At 53.5% G+C, this 13,659-nt stretch overlaps 2 protein-coding genes across 3 annotated transcripts in view; one reads left to right on the top strand and one right to left on the bottom strand.

Annotated features, from left to right (window-relative positions):
• MYO1D (myosin ID) overlaps positions 1–6,855 on the top strand; it is a 397,979-nt gene extending 391,124 nt beyond the window's left edge. The window contains exon 22 of the mRNA XM_043503347.1: positions 3,850–6,855. Within this exon, the coding sequence (XP_043359282.1) occupies positions 3,850–4,006 (157 nt within the window). The 3' untranslated portion in view covers positions 4,007–6,855. The remainder of the gene's footprint in view (positions 1–3,849) is intronic.
• A 977-nt stretch (positions 6,856–7,832) lies between these two features.
• Positions 7,833–12,528, bottom strand: CDK5R1 (cyclin dependent kinase 5 regulatory subunit 1). 2 transcript variants are annotated; one of them, XM_043503349.1, is made up of 3 exons: positions 12,428–12,459; positions 12,330–12,378; positions 7,833–11,710 (listed from the first exon to the last, which is right to left on the bottom strand). In XM_043503349.1, exon 3 carries the CDS (start codon positions 11,678–11,680, stop codon positions 10,775–10,777), a length of 906 nt encoding a protein of 301 aa, XP_043359284.1. In that variant the 5' UTR covers positions 11,681–11,710; positions 12,330–12,378; positions 12,428–12,459; the 3' UTR covers positions 7,833–10,774. The 2 variants fall into 2 exon arrangements, with proteins under 2 accessions (XP_043359284.1, XP_038241202.1); XM_038385274.2 differs by having other exon boundaries at positions 12,330–12,528.
• Between the last annotated feature and the right edge of the window lie 1,131 nt (positions 12,529–13,659).

Below are 13,659 nucleotides of genomic sequence, written 5' to 3'. Positions count from 1 at the left end.
ATCTCTGATTTTTTAAAAAAAACTTGTACTCATTTTTTCTATTTTCTCCCAAACTGTACTTAAATAAAAAAGTGACGCGCTCAGGGGAACTAATGGACAATCCTTGCAGTCAAGCTCCCCTGCAGCCCACCCAGTATTGGCTCCCCAAGGTCCTGTCTCAAGCAGAGCCCCTTGGTGTGCTCCTGGCACAGACTGTGGAGGCTGATAACTAGATGCTGGCTGTGGGCACAGGCCAGAACCACCTCTTCCTGGAATTCTGTCCTTCTGCAGTCTTTGCCAGGAGCAGACCAAGGGGCTCTGCTTGTGTCTGGGCTTTGGGGAGTCTTTTTAAACCCTTCAAATCAATTGGAAAACTTGCCTGGTTGGGAATAAGAGCAACTTTTTTTAAGGCTGATCTTCCTGGGTCTTTTTAGGGCCAGCTCCTTCCGACACCTTCATCCACTTCCCCCACTTGGGCAATGTCTGAGGGGACAGGAAGAATTGCTGCAGGTGCCCTTCTTGCTCCTACACGTTTCAACCAGAGCCATGTGGTGCAGTGCTCCATGGCACAGAGTGCTCCACATGCTGGAGCTCCTCAGGCACAGCGCAGGGCAGCCTTGAGGCACAAGCATGCTAGGTCCCCCTGCAGCCCTGCGAAGGAGGAGGGCAGCATCCTTGGCCAGTGAGAGGGCCCGGTCCTCGCCGAACTGCTGGGTCAGACATACAATTCTCCCCTCCATACTGGGGACAGGAGTGGAGAAAGTGAAGAGATCCCTTCCTTAAGATCAGCCCAGGAAGAATTACAAAAGCCCTTCTTTGGATTTAACTCCTCTTTTCGAGGCTGTCTGTCCTACAGAGAGCAGCAAAGAGATTGCAAACCTGGAGGAGGTAGGTGGTCTGATTTCAACAAGCCCTGGAACTACAGATAGGGCTCTTCTGGAAGGCTTTCCAGCCAGAGGTCCCCACTTGACGTCAGATGTCCCACATCCAAAACAATTTCCCAACATAGGGAGGCTTCCAAGATTCTCTGGTGTGTGGGCGAGCTCACCACTTCATACCACTGGGTATTGGAGACAGTGAAAGAGGGTATGCCACTGCGGGAAAATTCCCTTGAAAATAGTCACAAACATCCTAGTAGCTCTTGTGTCCTACGTTGGAGAGAGAGGGTTCTAGATTTATCATTTTTGGACAACCCTCTCATCTAATCCCAGATTCAGAATGCAGCTCTTCGAGGCGTATCTGACAGACTCTATTCTGAAGAAGCACAGGATCCTGATCAGCATAGAGAAGAGTCATCCTTAGCCGTTTCAGCACCTTCCCCACCTGGGAGCGATCCTAGACATTGGTCAGGTCAAGGACTTCATTTCAGAGGACAGAAAGCAAAAAGTCTTTTTGGGTGATTCATTAGGAATTCTCCCTTCAGGCCTTAACTCAGCTCCTGGGCAAGCAGGACACTCTGCAATGGGCCCATGTCCATGAGGTCCCTCCCAAAGCTTCTCCTTTCCCACCAGAAGGAAATTTCATCCAAGCAAGATATACGGGTTAGTGTTCAAAACTGGTTCATACCTCCCTCAAGTGGCGGGCTTGCCCCCCAAAGTTCCAGTGAGGTTCTCTAGTGTCAGAACCAGAGAGGACACCAGTCTCCAGGGCTTGGGGCTGACTCCAGCTCCAACCTAGCCCAGAGTCTGGGTGGGGGAGGAGAAAGCAAAGACTGTATAAATTTAGCTGGGGCTGGGTGCCATCAGGCTAGCTCGTCACTCAACAAGCCGCCTGTAACTACCGGGTCCCAGCCATGCCACCATCAGTGCCACAGCCAGGGCATGACAACCACCAGTGGGGGCAGCGCACCCACACTCCGCAAAGAAGTGACTCCTGACATGGGTGGAGCAGCCTCTAAGCTCCAGCAGAGCCACCCACCTCAAGAGAAGCAGGTGAGCAGACTGTCACTTTGAAAAATGTCATGGGATCCAGACTTTGTTCCCCCAAGTCCCTCCAAAAATGCAGCTTTCTCATTCTGGGCCTTTTGCCGCACAAGCCGTCAGAAAGGTTCTTCGCAGAGACGAGATCCCAGAGCCCAAGTCTGAGTTGCAGCAAACCTCTGCTGGTTGTATGGCCCCCATGGTCTCCAAGAAGCCTCTACACCCATTTGGCCCCACTGGAGAAGCACAGCGAGAAAGAGGTGGTGAAGCCAGAGCCCCAGTCTCAGAGTAGCAAAGCCAATGGGGGCTGTCCCCTGCAAAAAAATAAATGGAGGCACAGCATATCCTGTGGGTCTGTGCATAGAGCAACGGGGATAAAAGCATTGCAGGGGCCTGTGAGACCTCAGGCAGATCCACCACTCTCCAAGGGGATCAGGCACCTTGCACGGGAGAAGCACCAAGTTCCTGTAAGGGCAGCGATGTGGGGCTTGAGCCACACATTGACAAAGCATGGGAGGAGCAACACCAGGGCGTTGCAGAAGGTGCTGCGTCAGCAGCAGGCAGGGTCTCTTCCTTTTGGATGTGGTTGGGATCTTCCTCCCACACGTACAAACTGCTTTGTACATCCCACAGCTCTGACCACCCAGCACAGAAGGGACGGGAGAGAGAACTTGGTCTTCATGCCCAACAGTCTGTCCTCCCTGTCCAGGGAACATTTTTTGCGCTGAAGTCTTAATACTTGCTTCTGTACTGAATGGTCTTTTAAATCAACGCAGAGTTTAGAATTAAAAAGCTGGGAGAGTTCTTGTATCCCCAACGTTGTGTGACAAGTATCTCTACTCGGTGGTTGCATGTTCACCTTTCTGGGTAAAACATTGTCAGCTTTGGAAGCTAGTGATCTGGTGATATCCAGGAGCAGGTGGTCTGGGCTCCTGCATGACTTATGGGGCAGAGAATGCTGGCGAATTCCAGGAAGGGCTGGTTCTGGCACCTAAATGCAGCCAAAATCTATTGGTCTGCCTCCATGCCCCGGGAAGAAGGGGCACACCTCACATGTTGGACATGCAGGGTATTTTCTCAGAAAGAAAATTCACAGGCGGTAATAATCCCTTGGTTTTATAGTGCCTTTATCCATAGATCTCAAAGCACTTTACAAATGAGGTTCATATCATTATTCCTGTTTTACAGATAGGGAAACTGAGGCATGGAGCAGTGAAGTGACTTGCCCAAGGTCATCTGGCAGGCCAGTGACAGAGCCAGGAATAGACCCCAAGTCTCCTGAGTCCCCGCCCTGTGCTCTAACCAGTATGCCATAATTTTCCTATCTCTGGTTCATTCTTGGCCTCTCTGCTAAATCCCCCAACAAAGGAGATACTGATAGTGCTGGTGATTTTTGTGCTGGACTCTTGTCTGGACTGGACTGAGACCAGCTCAGCCTGGTCCCCTGAACAGGCATGACATGGTGAGAGAACCCTGTGATGTTCCTGGCAGGGTTTTTTCCTGAAAGCTCTTCCTTTTTTCTATATACAAATATCTGGAGTGTTCCATGCAAACAGGTGAGATTTGAGTGAGAGTTAAATTAGAAGTAAAATGGGATAGATATAGGGGGACTTGCTGCACCCCCAAGGGAGCCATTGTCAGATTAGAATGGTGTAAATCAGCTCTGTGTTCCGATTAATGGGTCAGGCCATTGTCTGCTCTGATAGAATCTAGCGAAAAGGAAGCGACTGTAGCTGTTGTTTTCCATGGTTGTTCTGATTAGGGGCCTCAAAGCTGCTGAGGTTACCTGTACAGATCTGCATTGGATGTGGTGACAGAGGAGCTAACAGGTCAAGGAAGCTTGTTGCTAATTGTGTAACTACACTATAGTCCCGGCGAAGGCTCTTCACCAGGTAATCTAGTCAGTTTCTGGTTCCATCGCTTAATGCTCGTTTTCTTTTTTGCCCAACAGTGAGAAACGCCGTCTGCAAGTCAGTGTTACCAATCCAGTCCAGTGCAGCATGCATGGTAGGAAATGCATGGTCTCTGTGGAAACCAGGATCAACCAGACACAGCCAGACTTCACCAAGAATCGTTCAGGTTTCATTCTCTGTGTGCCAGGAAATTAGCATCCCCTCCACTAGAGCAGAGAGCCTTGAAAGGAGACAGACCCGGGCTTAGGTTGCCCTCCCTGTGCCTTGAACTTTTCAAGGGAATTAATTTAGAAATGCTTAGCTCTGACTTGCAGTCATGCACCTAAACAGATCTCTAAAGCTAGAGGTTTATCCAGCCCAAATTCAAGAGAAAGTTTCTCTGCCACATCCACTAGTGTTTAAAATAGCCAATCGGATGTGCCCAGCTTAGCGGGCCTGGACTCAGGAAACTGCTTCTGAGCTATTCGGTCGAGAGCATTTACTTATGGGCACTGCCACACCTGGCTTCCTCCCTTCCTCCTCACTCTTCTAACCCTCTCCCATATTCCCCTCTGAGTTTATCTCCATGTCTCAGTTTTACAATATTGTGCAGCCTCTGTTAGAGGGACCAAAGACTGGGGCTCGGAAAAGGAGTCCAGCAGTAACATGACTTGAATTGAAAAGGCCAAATCTCCCTTAAGAAGGGAACCATATTTGCAAAGGGCTGGATTCCCTTGAGGGAAGGCACAGATCCCCCACTCCTCCCAGCCCCTCTTTGTCAGAGCTCATGTGACTGTTGCAGGTACCTATAAATGCATCTCTAAAATAAGCCTGCTGCTTTTCCTGTAAGAAGTCTATTGGCCTGTGAGGAGGGAGGGAGTGGGGAAGCTATGCTAGCATCAAGGAGGTGGAATTAAAGATGCGGAGGGCTTTAAACTGCCTTTGCTGTATAGAGCATAGCTGTTGGCTTTCCTAAGTGGTAACTGCTTCCTAAACCCTCCGGATTCCCAGCCTACATTCTCCTTGCATGACCCATGTGGTTTCTCAGCCCCAGCAACATGGTGCAGTATAGGCTGAGGTAAATGCTGGCTGACCTCTCTGCATGGTTGGATTAAGGAGAGGTTTCCTTCCCAGGGTCTGTGCAGAGGCTCTAAAAACTTTGGGAGCTGTGGGCTGGGTGTCCTCAGACTCACCACTCCAAGTCTTGCACTATGTGTACACTAACTCTGGGCAATTCCGTCCAAGCATAGAGGGAAATCCACAAACCCTGTTCTTAAATGGAGAGACTTCCTCTTCTGCAGCTGAATAGAAACCCTCCTTAGCCATGCATTGGACACCTTCAGCACAAGCCAGTGGAGCCCCCTCTGTTCCTCTCTCTGGCCTTTCTGTTAGCATCATACTTAGCAGCTGGTGCGTAGCCTGCATGTGTCTGGCCACCGTACCCTTGTGTTCCGTGCTCCAGCTGGTAATAGGGCACTGGTTTCAATAAAGTGCAGTCTTTACCATCTCTCCATTTTCCCCTCCAGAATTACTAACCAGCTTTTTATTTAATGTCAGTGGATTGTATGTCAGGCTTCTACTGTGGTACTTCAATGGGGGAGGCAGTGACATTATGGGGCTATTGAAACTGTAGCTATACAATTCTGGCACTGCTGGTCAGGTCAGGATTCCAGTCTTCCATGCTGTACAAGGCCTGCCCGGGGGAACTGTCCCACTGAGCCCATCTTAGGGACCTCCAGTCCCTGGCCTCATTGTAGCAGTTGTTTAGCTCTCAGATCTATATGTTTTAGCAGCCCAAAAAAAGCAGAGGGGGGGCCTGCAGAGGCACTTCCCCTATTCAAGGGCATGGTAGCAATCCAGCTCCATAGTGAATACAAAGCCACCCTATGGACAGAGGGGAGGGTATGTGGGTCACAAGAGTGTCTCTGCCCAGCCACTGCTAGGGAGACTCTGAGGTTAATTGGTATCTGGAATAGAGGAGAGAAGCTACAGAGCTGTGTTTAATTAGGACAAGCTTAATTTCCCATTTTGTGTTTGCCAGAGTCCGTGTGGCATAGCCCCTTCCTACGGTTGCTCCATCCCTTCCCCTGATGTACATCGCACAATTGCAGTGCATGGCCTCTAGCCGGGACCCACCGAGAGCAGCCCTTTGTCATTAAGGAGCAGAAGTCTCCAAAGCCAGCCTGTCGCCTGCTCACTCTCATTGTTTGCTGTACTGGATGGCAAGGAGAGGTCCTGCAGCCTGGGATTCTCGTGGCCTTTTTGGATTCCCCCCCCCCCCCCCCCGCCTTTGGGAAGACGCAATTATGGCTGTTGGCCAATGCAGGTTAACTGTTGGCGGCTGCTTTACCAGGGCCTAAAACCCCTAGAGCAATAAGGAGCGTGGAAGCGACTACCCAGCCAAGCAATTGCTCCTACTCGTACGCACGCGCAGATAGGTTATCAATAAGGGGCCTTTACCTCTCATTCTGCTTATTCCCTGGCTTTCGCAGTTCCTCAGCAGGAGAATGCCAGTTCTCAAGCTGTCTTGTAGTTTGTGCTAGGAAGGAAGATTTGATTTGTCACTAATCTCTATAAAGCAGTAGAAGAAAAGGGGAGCCCCCCCCCAGCCGCTGTGCCTTTCCATTTGCACTTTGATTTTTTATGTAATTGCCCAAGTGCCTTCCCAGTATCACTAGTGTAGTAGCCACGTTAGTGGGAAGAGTTTTAATTAGCACTTTCGTACAGTATCCCTCCGACGAAATGGTTGTATAGTATCATGATGGATGTGTTTAGGAAATCTCAAACAGTGCGAGGTGGGGATATTGTATGTGATGAAGTATGTGTCTTTATTAAATGAAATACATTATTTGTGCCTGTTCTGGTTTATATATATAATCCTGTTTTTCCCATAAATTAATTATTTCTAAATTGTATTCTGATTTTAAGCCTGGGGCAATAATGCAATGAACCTTTTTTAAGTAGTTGATACTGTAAGATATTAAAGGAAAAAGCCCTGCTATTATGAAATTGGGGTTTTTTGTTTACATAATTCAAAGTAATAAATAAAAGCACTATTAGTTGCATCCTGATATTTCTGGTCTCCCTTTCTTATAGTGGAGATAAAAGTCACACTGGAGATAAGCATTTGTTTTTCGCAGGGTTTTCCCTGAAAAGTTTATTAAAGAAGAGTGATGTTTCATATACTGCCATCAGAGCTCCCTGTGTTTCCTGCACGGTTGGGTGGGACCTTTGGTTAAGTTAAAATGCTGGCCTCTAACACTGCTCCGGGGGGTGGCCTGGAGTCCTCAGTATAGGGCTTGATGATACAGAAGCTGCTTTGTTAAACAGGCCTCGGTGGAGCTAGGGACTGTTCCTGTCTTGCTCATTTCTTTACCACTTTCTCAAATCTGCTGCTCATTGGGGTTTATCTGAATTTAGGGGACAAATGAGGGGAATAACCCAGCCAGAGCACCCCTTGACAAACTGCCATTGTCTCAGACCATCACGCAGAACAGGAAACAGGAGGATTTCTATTAGTGATTTGCCCTAATTAAACTGAATCTGAGAGGCCAAACAAATTCAGCCTCTTGCTTTCTCATACTGCACAACTACCGAGACCAGAGACCCAAAGTGCATTTGCAGGAGGACAGCTGGATGAGCGCGGCAGCCTTGCTGTATGATTCAGGACATTCCTCAACCTATGACACGTACAGTCCTTATCCTTGTTTACTCCCCCTGTGCACGTGTAAAGGGAGGCAGGCATCCTTGCCCGGCTTCTGATGGGCCGCGTCAGGAAGGCCATGTCTCTCCTCTGCCTGTCTGGCTAATTTCGTTCCAAAGAGAGCGCACTCTAGTCTCCTCACTTCACAGGAGATTGTGCGACAACCAACAGCAAAGCCATGAACCCAGTGACTTTAACATGATTAAGATTCTAGCACAGCAAATGTGTTAAACCCTCTTTCGTTAAGGCAAATCCAATTATTTTCCAATAGCATGAATCGTTTGTGAAAGGTGTCTTACACACATGGGCTGCTGCACAAAAGACTCTGCTACAAAAGGCTTCCATGTAATGGATGGTCAGTGCATTTTATTTAATCAGCACAGTACAAAAATAAATAAAAATAAGGGAAGGGGGCTAAATTACAGGCACACTGAGCTTCATGACAGTCTGTCAGATTATAAACCACACGTACTTACAAACACACTGCGCACATACATACAGAATGAGACAAATATAAATTAATAAGTAACTATGCCTACCAGTTTGGTCAACAAAGATCTACAGAAGAGATAGCACTAAAAAAACCAACATACAGATACATGTATCATTAGCAATTTCAAATGTACATCTATGAAGAATTTCAAGTGAAAAAATGGCACGTTGTTTCCTTGTTTTCATTTGCAATTTTAACAACTGTTGGAACAGAACTAACCTAAGAACTGTGCACAGTAAGAAGAACCTATCAATCCCCAGCTCCGATGACAAAACGCCAACTCAAATACTGAACTATTTTTGTGTTGTGGGGTTTTTTTTTTTGTTTGTTTTTGTGCATGAGTGTAATTTTTACAGCCATCAGTTGTAAGATTGTTTTTGTTTGCTGAAGACACACAATGCTTCTGTTTGCATGCACAATATAACTGTCAAAGCAATGATGAAAGAATAAAGAAGGGTTTTTTGTAAGTTAGTATTTTTTTTGTTCTAAAATTTTTCTTTATAGCAGCATGTAAATTTATTTCATTGCTTGCACACTCAAGTATATCAGTTGATCCTTAACACAATACTTATGCTCAGTGCACAATGGGAACAATACATTTCACATTGATGTCATGATACAGTAGCATTTATTTCCCTTAATCCAGAACCACTCACAAAACTTGAATCTCATTTCAAAATAAATAGGGTGGGGGAGGGGGGAGAGAGAAGAAAACGCCTTTCCCAGACACAAAGCTGGAATCCAGTCAGTTACTCAATGCCTCAAGAGACGTATAGGATCTGACCTGTTCAGTCCACCTTAGAAACAAGGTGACATCACATTGCCACATTTTACACCATCCATTTAGAACAGCAACTTTGCAATGGAGGGAGCTGAGACAAATAGGTACAAAGACCAAGAGGAGAATCTATTTTCCCCCCTGCTTTTGCTAATATATCTTCCTTTCCCCTCCCACCCATCACTGATCAAGTGGCTACAGCTTTCCTTTCTTTCCAGCTCTGTCTGAAGAAGTGTTAGCTTGTGGTCAGTGTTTCTTAATGGCTCAGATTTGGGCTTAGCTTTAGAGGCAATACAAGCTCTCCCTTCATTTGCAAGTCCAGCAGCCTTCACTATTGCAAGACCAGCTCCTCTCAAATCCAGACCTTTAATTTCACAGCTTTGTTTCTCTACATTTCAAAATGTGCTTGATGCTAATTTGAGAAGCAAACACAATCTGTTCTAACCCAGTTAAGCCCACCCTCTTCCCCCCACCAGAATGCCAGCATCCTTAAACCTAGTGTTGGATTTGAAGAAGCAGATAGAGATTTCTAACTAGTCTGCAGCCATATTACATGCAATGAAACACTAGTCTTGGTTTTCCTCAACATCTGGCACTGTAGGAAGCTCTAAAGCCAAAGGATAAGGTTACCTTTGAGCGTCAACCCAAAAGGGAATTCACTTTTCAGTAGCATTAACATGCATGTTAGCATCTAGAACCAGGGACCTTGGTCTTTTAAATGACATCATCAAACTCAATCAGTAGGATGCTAAGCCAAGGAAAGATGCATTAATATTTCTAGTGTAGGCTGTAAGGCCCAGTCCCCTCTGCCCACTTGGGGATGAGCTTTTTCTTTCTGAAATTATTTTAACAACCTCTTTTCCCCCTAAGTTTCAATAAACGCACTGTACCCACACGCTGACATCAGAAGTTGGCCATGATGGCAGCTGCAGAGGGCAGAATGCTAAATAGGCCCCATTCCACACAGAGTGATCCGGTAGATTAGGGAAAGCAACTGATAGTGCCATTAAACCCTACAGTAAGACACATCAATACAGACCACTACTGCTGCAGTTCAGAAAACATGAACAGAATAATGTCCACCACTCGAGACAGGACCAGGGTGGGCTGCAGATAGCCATGTTACTGACTAGCACAGAATTATTTGCCATCGCAAACCAAAACAATAGCCAAGTAGCCACAGTGTGGTCTCACACCAATCCCAATCTGGCCACCTCACCTCTTGGGTGCCTTGACTGGTGAGACAGCATTCCCAACTCGCCTTAGACCACAGGCTGCAGCACTGATCATGAATGATATTTCTATGCCTGTGAGGAACTGTTTTGCCTGCTCAAAGTTGGGCTTTCCCAAATCTTGGAATTTTGAGAATTAAACATGTGAGCCACCAATGCAGAGTCAAAGGTGCGTGCAATTCCACCTCCCCCCCACTCGCCTTCCCAGCTAACTACATGTTACATGCAATAAGACCCTTTTGGAGTTTGATACTGATTGTTTTTAAGGTTAGTTTTCTTAAGTTTTGTGCAGCTCTGAACCCCTGCCAGCTTTAAAGCATTGGATCCCTTTGTGAAATGCCAGATGCTCAGGACTCCATGGAATTACCCCATTCCCACACCACCAGGCCCTTCAAGAAAGTAAAGGCCGGCATTTCCTTCAAGTCATTTCTTGAAGCTGCCTGCTCACAAGGGTGAAGACTTCTGCGTGGATAATCCCTCCGGCAGATACTGTCTGGGCAAAAGGACAGCCAAGCCCCCACTGAGCATTTGGTGCTATGGCCCAGGAAGTGGAGGGAGCAACGGATCTCCAGGCAGTTACAGAAACCAAACAGATACTGGCTACAACAACAGCTTCAAACCCACCCCCGGGGCTGCAGCCAAGCCAGGCTGCTAGTGTTCAAAAGTCAGTGCTGCCAGCTGGGGGCTCCGCCGCCCTTTCCAAGGTCCACCCAGTCTCCGCCTGCGTCTGACAAATCAAAGCACCAAAAAGGTGCCCCGTCCCAGCGGCCGGGGGTGCTCACCGGTCCAGCCCGATGAGGAGCCGGCTCTTCTCCTCCTGGCTGCACTCGTTCTTCAGGTCAGCAAACACCTGCGTGAAGTAGTGCGGGTCCGCGTTGATCTGCAGCATCTTGGGGCTCATGAGGTTGATGATGGCGAGGCAGCGGTCCCAAAAGGCCTCCTTGCAGCTCTCCACCAGGAAGGGCTTGAGCGGGTAGGAGATCTCGTTGCCCATGTAGGAGTAGGAGAGGTACAGGCAGGTCAGCAAGCTGGCCTGCAGGTCGTGGTCGGTGGCCACCTCGGCGGAGATGACATCCCTGCACAGCATGTAGAGGAAGACCACGTTGGCCGGGGTGATGAAGCCCTGGTCCTGCCAGCCCTGCAGGAGCAGCGACCTGTCCACGCTGCGCAGCCACAGCACGGGCTCCGTGGGCGAGAGGTGCTTCAGGCGGTAGCAGCGGCGGCAGAGGAACTCGCCCAGGCAGCGCAGCAGCTCGCTGGTGGAGGCCTGGACGATGACCCGCCGCGGGGTGCCGGCGGCGCCGGGGTTGGGCGGCGCTTTGCGCCCGGGGGGCGCCGCGCTCTTGGCCGCGGAGAGCGGCGGGGCCGCCGGCTGCGCGGGGGGCTGCGCGAAGCTGGAGAGGTTGGCGCAGGACAGCGACTTCTGCAGGTTCTCGCTGTTGAGGTGGGCGACGCTGCTCTGGTAGCCGCCGGGCTGCACCTTCTTGGAGTGTTTCTTCTTCTTGGCCGAGACGGCGGCGATGCGCTTCCAGGGCAGCGCCGCCAGGATGGGGTGACGCCGCAGGCCGCGCTCCTTGGCGCTCTGGCCGCCGGGCGCCGCGCCGAAGGGCCCCAGGCCGGCCGCGCCATCCTCGCACAGCGGCGCCTTGCGGTAGCTCGGGGACAGCGACAGCACCGTGCCCATGGCGCCGCGGGGCGCCCGCCGCCTCCGGCCCTGCAGCGGGGACACAACGCCGGGATGGGTCCGCGGCTCCCCGCCCGGCCCCCCGCCGCGCCGCAGCCTCGCCTCCCGCTCCACCGCGCCGCCCCCCCGCCGTCATCCCCGCCCCCCGGGGCTCCCCCATCGCCCCCCCGGCCGCCGTGTCATCCCCGCCCCCTCCGGGCGCCCCCCGCCGCGCCGCAGCCTCCCCTCCCGCTCCACCGCGCCGCCCCCCCCGCCGTCATCCCGCCCCCCCGGGGCTCCCCCAGCGCCCCCCCGGCCGCCGTGTCATCCCCGCCCCCCGGCGCCCCCCGCCGCGCCGCAGCCTCCCCTCCCGCTCCACCGCGCCGCCCCCCCCCGCCGTCATCCCGCCCCCCCGGGGCTCCCCCATCGCCCCCCCGGCCGCCGTGTCATCCCCGCCCCCTCCGGGCGCCCCCCGCCGCGCCGCAGCCTCCCCTCCCGCTCCACCGCGCCGCCCCCCCCGCCGTCATCCCGCCCCCCCGGGGCTCCCCCATCGCCCCCCCGGCCGCCGTGTCATCCCCGCCCCCCGGGGCTTCCCCATCGCCCCCCCGGCCGCCGTGTCATCCCCGCCCCCTCCGGGCGCTCGCCCCCCCCGGGTTCCCCCGCCGCCTACCGGGGGCCGGTGCCCGGGGCGCTGCGCTCAGCTCCGCCCTGCGCGACCCTGCAGCTGCAGCGGCTCCTCCGGCCGCATCCGAGGCGCCAGGTGACAGCGGCGGCGGCTCCGCTTCTGTCCAAGGTTCTGCAGCGCGAGGCCCGCCCCGGGGCCGGCTCCGGCTCCGGCTCCGGCTCCGGCTCCTGCGCCCGCCGCCGCCCCGCGCCCCGCGCCCCGCAGCGCAGCGGTGGCGCAGGGCACCGGAGGGCGGCGGCAGCCTGGCCGGGGCTGGGGGCGCGAGCAGAGGGGCCCCGCCGGACCCGCCGCCCTGCGGCCGCTCAAGCCCCCGCGCCGGCCCGGCCCCTCCCCCGGCAGCGGCGGGCTCCGGGCTCCGGGTCCGCGGGACGCTCCGGCGGCGGCGGCTGCGCTCGGTGTCGCGGCGGAGGCGGCGAGCCGGAGCCAGCCCCACGCGGCGCCTGGCCCCGCCCCGGCCCCGCCCGCTGCCCGCCGCCCGCCCCCCCGGCCCGGGGGCCGAGCCGGGCACCGGCGGCGCGAGCGGGCGCTGCGGAGCCCGGGCGGGGAGAGACGCGGGCAGGTCCCGGGCGCTGAGCCCGGCGCGGGGGTCGGTCCCTGCCCCGAGGAGCCGCCGAGCAGCGCCCGTGGGCAGGGAGCGGGCGGGAGGACTCAGGCTGCGGGGGCAGGGTGCAGGCCGGCCCGGCGGGGGATGCTCCGGCTGCGGGGGTGGAGCCGCTGTCAGAGGAGGCCGGTCGGGGCGAGGTGACCAGCTGCGGGGGGTGCTGGGTTCAGCCCCTGGCTTTGCTCCTGCACACTGGGGGGGCCGGTTTCTGGAGCTGGGGGGGGCGCTGCCTCCCCACCCCTGCTGGCCGGCCTGCTGTGGGTTAGTGTTACCAAGGGCAGCCAGGGGCCCTTCGGCGAAAGCCCTGGCCCAGCTCGTCACCTCGAGCCCCCCGGGGGGGACACTGTAAACGGCCCCAGAACAGGCTCTGAGCCTGCACCATGGGGGCGGGGGGGGGGCCTCACTGCTGGGGTGGCTCCACATCATCTGCACCCAACGGGCAGGGAGCTCCTGCGTCCCTGGCGCAGAGGATGCTCAGCAAAGGGACAGTCACCGCCGCAGCCTGATGCTCACATGCACCTGTTCTCACCCCCCGGGGGAAGCTGAGCGGCTGCTTTCCACCCCTATGAGCGGGAGCCCCTGCAGCCTTCTCTACGCTTGCAAATGAATTCAGAGTAAGGCAAGGTCTGGAACGGTTCTGGAATCAGTCCAGGCAGGGCCAAGCCCTGCGGCTGGGCAGCGGCTGCCCTCATCAGTCAACTCCAATAGCTCAGC

The sequence above is a fragment of the Dermochelys coriacea genome, chromosome 27, assembly GCF_009764565.3.
Source record: "Dermochelys coriacea isolate rDerCor1 chromosome 27, rDerCor1.pri.v4, whole genome shotgun sequence".
Taxonomy (NCBI): domain Eukaryota; kingdom Metazoa; phylum Chordata; order Testudines; family Dermochelyidae; genus Dermochelys; species Dermochelys coriacea.
This window is presented reverse-complemented; position numbering and strand designations above follow the sequence as displayed.